This window comes from Doryrhamphus excisus, linkage group LG9 (assembly GCF_037039965.1).
Source record: "Doryrhamphus excisus strain RoL-2023G ecotype Guam linkage group LG9, RoL_Dexc_Guam_v1.1, whole genome shotgun sequence".
Taxonomy (NCBI): Eukaryota; Metazoa; Chordata; class Actinopteri; order Syngnathiformes; family Syngnathidae; genus Doryrhamphus; species Doryrhamphus excisus.
Window position 1 is genome coordinate 5,795,062 of NC_136365.1, and position 12,140 is coordinate 5,807,201.

The window sequence follows — 12,140 nt, forward strand, 5'->3', positions numbered from 1 at the left end:
TAAAAACTGCTCATTTTGTCATTGATTGGTCGACCAACAATGTTTTTATTGTATTACAGCCGTCCCTTGTTGGTTCCAGACCCCGCCGCAATAAGTGAATTTCCGCAAAGTAGGATTCAATATTAATAAATGGAATACTTTCATAGTTAGAGCATAGAAATCCAGTTTGTGATTTTATAAATATATTTTGCACCATTATTAGAGCCCTGTAGATATGAAATAACACCCCAATAGTCATCTTTATACTTGTATTATTCTTGTTTACACCATATTGCTAATGTGCAAACTACAGGATCACTGCATGGACACAAGAGACGGCCATGGTTTTAAACATAGCATGCTATGGAACTATCTAGTTTGGAAAGAGTTTCAAACGGAGTGAGAAAGAAAGACAAAGCAAAATGCCCAAAACCTACCACTTCCACATGGAATGGGAAGATAACTTTTTTTGTCATGTCAAACTTGGGAATGCAATGCCATCCATCCATTTTACCATTTATCCCAACGAGTGTTGCTGGCATGCCGGAGCGTATCCCAGCTGTCTTTGGGCGAGAGGCGGGGTATATCCTGGACTGGTTGGTAATATAATGCCATACATCAATGTTTTGTGACACAAAAAAAACATTCAGTGCAATGATGTATTACTCCAAACCAATAGGTGGCAGTAATGGACATTTTCAAGCATCTAATCAATTGAAGAAAGACAAACATGGTCGTTTGTTTTCAGTTTTCAGCACTAAAATTTTCTCCAATAAAAATCAGCTCCTTGGCGGAACATAATAGCTGAATGTTCGACCACATAAGTAGTTTGATTGTAGAAAGCGTTAAGTGAAAGTTCCAGTGTCCTCAAGGATGTGTTTTTGTTGCATTTATCATGCAGTCACAATTGTTTTGAGTGTAAACACTTGCCTTAGTTCAGGGGGAAAGATGATAATGGGTTCAGATGAGCGCTGCTGTTTATGCTCCCCCATGCACTCTTATCCACCACTGACTCACTGATGGACAACCAAAACAGTGTGAAGTGCCAAAAAGCAATGCAGAGATCTGCTTGCAAGAAAAGTGGCTATTATTTTTCAAACATCACAAATAGATAAGGTTGCTCTAAGGCACGATTTACATTCGTTTCCAAATCAGATTTGTCCTTTTTTTTTTTTTTCCTTGCATGCCATTTCTGCAGGGGTGACAGGACTATTACCGTGTTGTGACATTTTTTTATGCTGTTTGTTTGCCGTCACCTTCAGAACAGTTAGTTAGCATGTGGGAAGTGCAGTATTTGACACTGAGACTTGAAGAGGATGAATACAAAATGAGCAGTTGACAACGCGCTCACCACTCTCTCTCTCAATGAGACACATTTGTCTGTTTTTTTTTATGGCGTACATATCAGAAAAGACATTTAAACTCCCCCTGTTTTGTAAAAAAAAAAAAAAAACATTTAAGTAAGCTTGTATACCCACAGACAGTAACATACAATAAGTTGTCAGCCTACACTGTAAGCAATTGCTATTAATTTATGGCCAATTTCCAACAATAATATACTGTATTAATGCAATACGGTTTTGGTACTGTTGTTTGCAATGCATTGTGGGCTGGTCACTGTGAAGCAACACAGCACAGGCTTTCAAGAGTATGTTAATGTGATGAATTACAGTAAAATACAATAATATATATATTAACAGTGACAAACTCCTGAAGGAACGTTTTCCTGATGTGTTGCTACATACGAACAAGAACCCCTGCTTCCGCCCCACCTATTAACAAAACGTATATTTGTTTATACTCCAGAAGGATGCAACTAAAAAAAATAATACTGTTCAGCAAGTCATCTATTTCGTGAGTGTTTTTTATTTTTGCATTTGATTTTGACATGGTTAATTTAACTGCTCATCTTCCTCGGAAAAAGTGAAGACTGCTGCTCTGTTAATGCGCATGTTATGCAACCAGGCTGTGCCAGCAAGACGGAGGGTATGAAGAGCGCATCCTTGGAGAAATCAACAGACCAATACTTTGCACACTAACAGACATAGTTTGGATTTTGTAACATAAGTTGGTATTTATTGACAGAAACATAAAATCTGACTGAGATGAGAAATGAGCAGCAAAACATGGGCACTCAAATCCATCCGTCCATCTTATATGCTGCTTGTCCTCACTCGTGGGTCGTGGGTATGCTGGAGCCTATCCCAGCTGACTTAAAGCGAAAGGCAGGGTACATCCTGGACTGGTTGGCAGCACATGGAGAAACTCCGCACAAACTCCGCACGGAGAACAACAGAGATTTGAACCCAGATGTTCCTGTGTGGCCAACATGCTAACCACTACCCCACCGTGCGGCCTGGGCCCAGATCAGGTAACAAAAAGATGTTAAACCTCTACATAAAAAACACATGACCCCTTCAAATGAGAACACAACATGCTTGCTCTTCCTGTCCTCAGATGACACTGTCTAGAGGTTCCAATAGAAATATATGTGATTTTGCTCCAGTAGGTCAAACTTCCAAGATATAGAAAGATGTGATAGGAAAATCAAATTGCAAAATTACATTTTATGATATTACTACCAATTAATTAGTTACACCACGTTATGTTAGAGAACACATACAACCTAAGTATACTGAAGTTTTCCTTGAAATATATCTCAATATTTTGAGCTGTAGGATGATATAAAACAATATACAATTAAAATTCATTGTTGTTCATCGAGTGTTGCATAAAAAGTAAAAAAAAAAATCTTAAGCCATATAATGTCTCAAATTGTAAAACACATGTATTGGTAACAATATAATAAGAAAACACTGCTACAAAATATTCCACAAACTTTCATGTCTATGTACTTGTGATTAGGGAAGATGTAGTCACCCATGCAATTCCAACTGCATACGTCAATATTGTTATGACTCTTGGATAAACAGTTAAATGGCAAATGACACTTTACACTCTCTTCCCGTCTTCAAACAGAACCTGCAAGTCATCCTCGGCCATTGAAAACGCGTCTTACATTAAAGCGGTGAAGATATACTCATCCCATCCTGAGTAACACGAGCATTCTAAACCAAGCTAACCATTCTAGTGAGGTTCCAAGGTCCAGACCAACCTTTGGTGTTGCTTATCAGCATTTCAACCTGTTTAGTTCCTCGCCTCTCCTAACTGTGTGGCCAACATGCTAACCACTAGCTCACCGTGCGGCCACGCATCTCTGATCATGAAAACATATCATTTAAACATGTCTAAACAGAATAAAATGACATATACTTGCACTCACCAGCCACAACATCAACTGCACCTGCATAATCTAACGATCTAACACAAGAAGTAAATAAAAATGCTTTTCTTTTGAAATATTGTGAACATTATGCAGGGATTACCTAATGTTGTGGCTACAGAATATTCTATTTCTGCAGAGCACTTTGCACATTCACTTTCACCAAGGATGCTATGTTTTTATCACATGTAGAGTTTTTTTTTTTTTTTTTTTTTTTGCTGGACCAATCCAAATGAACCCTTTCGTAAAGACGGCCCAGGGACAAACCTTTTGCTTTTCAGGTAATTGAAATTTAATTCAAGAAATATATTTTTTTAACACTGTGAACACTTAAATTTCAAGGATTTTAACGCCAAAGAGATTAAATTAAAAGTTCAGTCCTTTTCTGCATGAACACAGGAATTCTGAATATGAAAATAATTTCTACAAATTTCAGCCATTTTTATGCCAGTTTAAAATAAGCCTTTGTGGAGGCTTTCTTCACTGGAGGTTAAGAATGGAAGAGTATCACCATGTATTGTTACTTTTTATATACTATCAGGTGGAACCTTTAATTTCCTACGGGGGATGCTTTTGTATGTTTTTCTACAATGTCGATTATCCTATGGCCAAACATTGTGCCTGACAAACTAGTCTGTGAAATCTAGGGCCTAAACAAAGCATCCACATGTTTGTGAGTGAGTCAGAAGAATGGATTGTGGTTCCTTTAGAGCTGGGACTCTATATAGATAATAATCATTTGATCATTTTCATTACGTGTATACCGCATACAGTGGTGACGCGTTCAGGAGCACTGAATATTTCTGAGTGTTAGATCAATCTGTGTGTGTTTTTTTTAATTGAATGCAGCTGCAGAAACCTAGTAACAGAACAGTAACAGAGCTTAGATAAAGAACAAGCGAAGAAGAAGGAAGTCATAGCAAAGCTCATAGACAGCATCTGTTATGATCGGGTTATCATAGGAGAAACTTCAACACAGGTCTTATTTAACGGAGACCGTTTAAAGTGAGCCGTTATGATGACTGTTAATGTGAACGAGAGCAGAAATGTAAGACAACAAACGGGGCCAATTATCCACATCCAAGCATTCATCGGACAGACTCCCACTCACCTGAGCGACATAATCTTGTAGGCATCGGGCAAATAGCACCGAGTGTTCTCCATTTGGGCAGGGTCCGAGTCACAGATCTTGTCGTCGGTGCGGCCGTAGTTGGCGCTCTCAATCATGATGACGTCAGTTCCAGGGCAGCGGAGTTCGATGGGGTAGGACTCACACGAGAGCTCCCGGCGCACCACTGCCATGGGGATGGGAGCGCGGCTGGAGGCTGCAACACACATTTATAACAGTACATGTTATATTTGGCTACATACGCACTCTTGTATTGGAGATAGAAGAAAAAAAAATTATCGTAGACATACATATTGTTGTCAGTTTCACAGTTATGATGCCAAATTATGCTGTGTGGCTGCAGATGCAATGCAAGCATTCACCCAACAGGAAAAATGTAATCAATCCCAGTGAGATTGAAAATGACTGATCTGCTCCAGATCTTCTTTTTGTGGCTGCTTTTTTAATTTATTGTATTGCTCACATTCTACTGAGATCTTTCCCAGTGTCATAATTTATATTGCTGATCGTCATACTTCCTTTTTGCCACCATGAAATGCATCTCACACATGTACTACCTATGTACCTATGCATTGCATATACATATACAAATAGTCAGTAATTAAGGTCTTGCATTAAAAAAAAGAGGCTGACAACAGCATCCCTAAAAAGCAAGACACAGAGGCAACTTTTTGCTCTCCCTACTCTTGTAACCATAGCAACCCTGTCGTCCCTCCCTCTCTCGGCTCTGCCAATGGGTGGACGAGTGTCATGGTTACACGGATGCAGCGACGAATCTGAATGAGCTCAATGACACGCTGCCCCGGCTCTGGTTAATGCTGCCCTTCATACACACATAATGTACATACGCACACATTTCAGTGCTGGCATATATAGACGTAAATTCATTCCCCCCCATTGCACTGTTATCTGCATAGTTCTTGAGGGCACTGCAGTGATAATGGCATTCGATGGCTTAGAGATATGACTGATATATAAATGACATTTACTGAAAAGGTCCTCTTCTAATGAACACGCTTGTGCACACACATCCATATAAAGCCACAGGCTCTAAAGCAACCTTAAGTAAAAACGCTGAAAAGATGTGTATTTTAACGGTGTCAGAAGCATTGTGTTTGTGTGTGAGAGCGACATAGTGGGCCAGTGGGTCATTACCGCGTTAATGTGCGTTTCCTTCAATGGCTCTATCATGTCTTTGTGAGAATGAATGTCAATTTTCAAGGGAGGGGTTAATTGAAGCGTGCAGGGATCAATACTATGTATTGTGAGGCTGCTGTCTAGACTGGCTCTGCCTCAGATGTCTTACAGTGTTGCCTTGCAGGGTCTCCACAGGGCACAAAGGCCACATTATAACACAAACACACAAAACTTACACACACATTTCAAATACGAGGTCTTGCAATTAATCTTGAAGCAGTAAACACTGTCTATTAGACACGTTTTTTTTATTAGCAGTCTAGCCTATAAAACTACTTGGTGTTTAACCTGACTCTCAAGGATTCGGTGGTTGCATATTTTTTGTCAGAGATTGAAAACACATCACACTTCATAGCCAATATTTATCTGTGTGTGCATGCGTGTGTGTGTGTGTGTGTGTGGGAGCACACATGCAGCAAGGTGTGAGTGCATGTTAATGTGTCTGCACCAGTGTAAGTGGTGACACAAACTTGGCAGCCACAGACGGCACAGACAATCTTATTCGGACGCTCCCGTCGCCTCGGGGGACTGAAACAAAAGGATATCGATTTAAACATTTGGGCCAAGAACAAGAGAGTGGCGGAAGGGGTGAAGAGATGGAAGGGAGAAGGCGAAGGTGAGAGAGAGGAGGAGATAGACTGAAAAGGTGATTCGCTTGCTTCAACTGCCAAAGTGTTTTGGCCGGTGTTAGTGTCTGAACAATAGATGCAAACACTGTGAAAGATATTTTAGAGGATAAATGAGGTGATAGTGTGTGAATACTGAAGGAGTGAAGCAATTGCGTGGATGTTATTCTCACTGGTTATTCACATAGGGGGCTGTTAAATCATTATAGTATGTATTTTAATATATTTTACTATAATTTCTGTGTGAAGTTCATATGTTGTCCCAGTGCGTGTGTGGATTTTCTCCAGGTACTCCGGTTTCCTCCCACAGTCCAAAAACATGCTAGGTTAATTGGTGACTCCAAATTGTCCATAGGTATGAATGTGAGTGTGAATGGTTGTTTGTCTATATGTGCCCTGTGATTGGCTGGCGACCAGTCCACGGTGTACCGCACCTCTCACCCTGAATCAGCTGTGATAGCCTCCAGCATACCCCTACGACTGTAGAGAGGATAAGCGGCATTGAAAATGGATGGGTGGAGAGCCGCATTTAAGTTAGTTAGGTAAAAATATGACTTTAAAAATCTGATTAGAAACCTCCAGTTCAGCAAAACTCAAAGGGCTGACTTGTTTTGCTTTTCATTTGACTTTTTTTCCTGTTCATGCAAGAAGCTTAGGGCATGATTCAAGAATGATTTACAAAAAATGTCTCATTCTTAACTTTATGCTAAATTTACTGTGTATCTAAAATTCTGCTTTGCAAAAAGTGACTGGTAAATCCTCGATCCAATATTAACATATCATCACCTTTTGTAAAATGTCTACTTCAAGGTAAAATTATGAAGAGAAATCAAGTATGTCACATCATCAAAGAAAGCTCATAGCACTTACTAATAGGGATGTCCCGATCCGACCTTCCTATCCGCTGTATTTTGAAGGTCGGATAATATTGGCTTCTGCTATGAGATTGGGCTCATTTGGTTGCCTTGTAATGTTCGCAACTCTGGTTCAGGCTGCAACGTCATAGGTGCGGTCATAGGTGTTTAATGCTTTGAAGAGCTATTTTCATAACCAATTCCACAAATATTATAAACAATATAAATTATATGTATAATTATAATATATCATAATTGTAAAATTATTATTTTTTTAAAGATTGGTACTTGAAAGGATGGGATAGGCAAGACTATAAAAATAATCGAATCGGAAGCCTACTTAACATCCAATCAGATTGATCTGTTATCCTCAGAGACCCTTGTGGGGATACTTGAATGGTACCTGAAGGTTTATATGTTATGCATTCAAGTGAATTGGCAGCTTCCCAGCATTCATTGTCTTCTGCTTATCTTGTTCAGGGTCACACGTAAACTACGTTTTATCCCAAAATAACCGTGCAAACTCCACACACAGAGGTCTGAGTTGAATGTCCTTGCTATCTGGCAGAGGCTAGTCAAATTCTTCACATCACAACATTTGCACCCATTTTCTGATGGAATTGCATTTTCTAGTTCTAGTTTCATTTTATTGTCAAGAGACGGGGGGATAAAAAAAAAAAAAACGGCAGTGAGTGAACTGTCTAACAAGAGCTAGTCTGTTCGTCTATGTCATGGACCAGACAATTTATGTGTGCTGCAAACTATACAGCTATAAAAGAAGAATAGTTTGGAGCTGTGGTTCAACATATTATAGAAAAACCATTCCTGCATTCCTTGTATGTGCACTTTTATAGAGGCGAGACATTTCTCTTCAGTAGTCCCAAGTGACTGAAACATTGCCTTGGTCCACGGCAGGAAAGTACAGATGCTTTTCCTTACATTGTCAAAAAACTGCTAAAATCACATAAATCAGCTACCCCCCCAGAAACACCCACAGTGTCATTTGGTGGTCACAGCAGCGACACTACTGATGCACGCTCCATCCTCATGCTAATTTAGCAAATCACCCCTGTCAAGTTCTTAGCTTTGGCCAAAAATTGCACATTGTGCTCTCATCAGAATGATAAAACATGGCTCGACTCAAACTGCTCACTTAAAAAAAAAAACACACAATGATTTATGACATGTCAAAGCAGTAGTTAAAACACAGAGGAAGGTCAAGGTTTAAGTAAAATAAACAACACTTTTGTGAAGGTTGTTAAAGTTGTACAACCTTCAGTGTCATGTTTGCAGTAATAAACCTGTTGTTGGTGTTCAGGGAATAATGACCTTTTGTTAAGGGAGTTCACTGTGGAGAAATGTGATTCCAAATGGAAGCCTTAAAGACACAGGATGACTCACACTTTGCTGATACTTCATCTTCAATATGTATACTATGTATAGTGCATTGATGTTGTTAATTTTAATGCAGTAGTACTGTCCCAAAATGATTACTTCCCTTGCCGGAAATGCCAATCACAATGTTTATCTGATTCCCCTTTAGTTCAGAGTATGCCCCGCCTCTCACCCGAAGGCAGCTGGGATAGGCTCCAGCATGCTTGGGACCCTCGTGAGGATATGCGGTACAGAAAATGGATGGATGGATGGAACTGGACAACAATTGGAGTATTACAGGAGTTGGCATGTGCCATCAGTATGTACAGTATGTATGCATCCTAAGGCCGATGACACTAATGACACGCCATGCAGTCAGTGAAGGAAGCACGGATGGAAGTCTCCTCAAGCTAAACAATCTTTGTTTCAACGAATCCCGCCCAAGTACAAACACCAGCATTTGCATAACTCCACATACTGTATTCTTTCAGACATTGATGCAAATACCTTTGACTGAACCTCATCTCTTGGTGTTAAATCTAAAAAGAAACCCCCAAAACGCCTGAGTACCTGTCTGTGCACATTCAGTGTTTGTAAAGGACCTATAAGTCTCTTTTGGTGGAGCACTTTTCATCATTTCAAGAACATCAGCGTCTTTACTGTCAGCACCTGGAGAGATATGTGCATGTGTGCACGTGCACGGTAGCGTTTCCTCACGACGGTGTGATTGACAGAAACCATTAATAGGATTAGGTCCAAGCAGGCCATAGCTCCCTCAAGAACACTTCATAGTGTAGTAGCTAAAGTCACACAGTTAAGAGTTCTACCACAATTTTCAACAAAACTATAAGACCATTGGTGTTGAATCAGAATGGGTATAATTGATCATGAAGACCACTGATGTTGATGATGTGTCTTACCGATGGCAATGGGAGCAAACAAGGTTGACAGGAAGAGAAGGCATCTGGTCCACATGACGTTCAGTTGACCCGGAAGTAGCGGGTAATGTACTTCCTGCTTCTTATCAGCACACAGGCCTGGAAATTGACATAAAAAGAAACATATTGCTTAAAACATTGCAAATCTAAAAATCTAATAAGAGTACAATCAATTACAACTGTTGGATGAGGTCATATGTTTATTATTATTGGCAATGGTGTCCAATGGCATGAGTATTTATAATTATGTTGATGTACCTCTTCAGGAAAAAAAAAAGTTTGATCCAAGCAATTGTAAGCTTTGAGGATTTCTAATTATTTTTGCTTGCTAGTAAAACATTACCTTCCATGCACTTCTAATCCACAGAACGCGTTTAGGATTTTTTAATGCATCGGTAAAGGGGAGAAAAGCAAATACTTATTAATATTTCTGCACTGAACTGTACAAACACAGAAACACTTAACAGCCTGTTCCGCTTAGTGTGTTTGCTTACAGCTGCCGCCCTCTCCTAAAGGAATTTGCTGTTTTATAACCTAATAATAGTGTGCAATATGTTGAATATCTACAGTACCTGGGCAGCAGAGGGTGTTTCAAGGGATACAAATCTATGAAAAGATAATCCGATTGACTCATCGGTTACTGCTAGGGGGTGTAATAGCTTATCTATCATTGATGGCAAATAAACTCATTCTGTCTTTGCACGGAGAAATACTCTGACATTGTTGCGTTTGCAGCTAAAATCTGGCTGGAAAACATTTGCTGAAACACTAATGAGAATACACACATTCCAAGAGGCAAAAAACAAAAAAATCTGTCTTCGGAAGTGCTGATTTCAGTTAAAATATCCACTGGGATGCATTTCAATCGGTGGTCCTAGTTAGCCTTAATGCGTGAAATGTATTGATGCTGCATCTCATTGTCCATTTCATGGTCTAACAACAATACAAAATTTATAAGAGAATGGTCGCAAAAATGTGTTAAAGCGGACTGTATGGCATCATTTTCTAAAGTGGTTAAATTGCTTGGATTTGTTCAGGAAACTCTGCAAACCATCAATGCAACATTTTCCTTCCTGCACTTCTGAATGCCAACTTTCTAACTAATATAATTCCACCAAGTTGTCTCTGCATCAATAAATTCAACATACCGTAATTGCTCCCTCATTCCAGAGAGTTTCCAAGTTGTGTCCATCAATACTACCATTTATGGGAGTCATTTAACAGTAACAGTGGCTAAAATGTTTGTGCTAACATGCCTCAAAGCTCTCGTAGGGGAGGCCAAATGAGGCTGAGATAAGTACAGCCAGGCGGGTGGGACCAATAGAGCAAAGCGGCAAGCCAGAGCCATGGGAAATGTATCATGTGTAACAGAGACTATTGATCATAGTGACCATACAGTTTGGATCCCAGCAGAGACGAAGAGACTGTGAGTGCATCTCCATCATGTCATGCAGTGTAGCCAAACCTAAGTCCCAGCATTACCTCTGCTGGGACTTACCTTATGGATACCACATTTTCATTTTATATATTTAAACTGTCAGGGTTACACACTGACCTGTAAAAACAAGGAACATTTTGCATATGCATAATGCATCCTCTGAGCATCTACAATGACAAAAAGCGTCACGCTGGAGACATATCAGGGACACATGTGGACACTAGAGGTTGTGGATCAGTGACAGCACACATAAGACACAACCAGGATGATCATCTGGCATTGGTGACACTGACATTGTTCTTTCAAGGAGGTCCAAATACATCTAAAAAAAGTCAAGCAAAAGCACAATAATTACTTAACCAAATGATCCTGCAAAGCAGATAAAGAAGAAAAAGGGCAACAATTTTGGTTATGGCATATTGTGAAGAGATTGTGACGTCTGTTCCGAGGAGCATGCAGTTGGCGGGAACCGTGAACCACTTCACTGACACTTTTTAAAACACTTTTTTTGCACTTCGGTGATTATCTTTAAAATCTTGGTAAGCATGACAATACACGCCTTTCAATGATGTATAGACAAATATATGCAACCTGCCTGTTCATACTGCATACATATCCGATTTATATCTACATACAAATGAGTATGTACCTGCAGTGTGAACATAGACTATGATATGTCTGTCAGCAATTGCATCATCCTTCCATCCATACATTTTATATCCTGCTTATCCTCACTAGGGTCACGGATATGCTGGAGCCTATCCCAGCTCGAAGACAGCAGGGAGGTGGGGTACACCCTGGACTGGTCACCAGCCAATCACAGGGCACATATAGACAAACAACCATTCACACTCACATTCATACCTATGGACAATTTGGAGTCGCCAATTAACCTAGCATGTTTTTGGAATGTGGGAGGAAACCGGAATACCCGGAGAAAACCCCACGCAAGGGGAGAACATGCCAACTCCATACAGGGATGCCCGAGCAGAGAATCAAACTGAGGTCTCCTAGCTGTATGGCCTGCGCGCTAACCACTCAGTACCCGTGCAGCCGCAAAAGTCATGCAAATTAATACTCAGTATTTTAATTCATTATTGATTAGCTTCAGTATAATATTATTAATATGGTTCTCATGGAAATACATCTTAATATATGTGGTCTTGGGAAAAACAGGTTTTGGAAGAACTAGGCGGTTGAGTTTTTTTGAATACTCATTGCAGTCGTGAAACATTACACTGTAGTGAGAGATATTGTCTTTATTTTCATTTCATTTCATTCAAACATCAAATTAAGTTATTGAAAGAGGCATTGGAACACAC

At 39.8% G+C, this 12,140-nt stretch overlaps 1 protein-coding gene across 5 annotated transcripts in view; it reads right to left on the reverse strand.

Moving 5' to 3' along the window:
- adgrl3.1 (adhesion G protein-coupled receptor L3.1) overlaps nt 1–12,140 on the reverse strand; it is a 156,984-nt gene that overhangs the window by 101,585 nt on the left and 43,259 nt on the right. For all 5 annotated transcript variants that reach the window (XM_078793289.1, XM_058085631.2, XM_078793288.1 and 2 more), the window contains exons 4-5: nt 9,363–9,479; nt 4,374–4,587 (exon numbers count right to left, since the gene is read on the reverse strand). In XM_078793289.1, coding sequence (XP_078649415.1) covers nt 4,374–4,587; nt 9,363–9,417 — 269 coding nt within the window. In that variant the 5' untranslated portion in view covers nt 9,418–9,479. The remainder of the gene's footprint in view (nt 1–4,373; nt 4,588–9,362; nt 9,480–12,140) is intronic.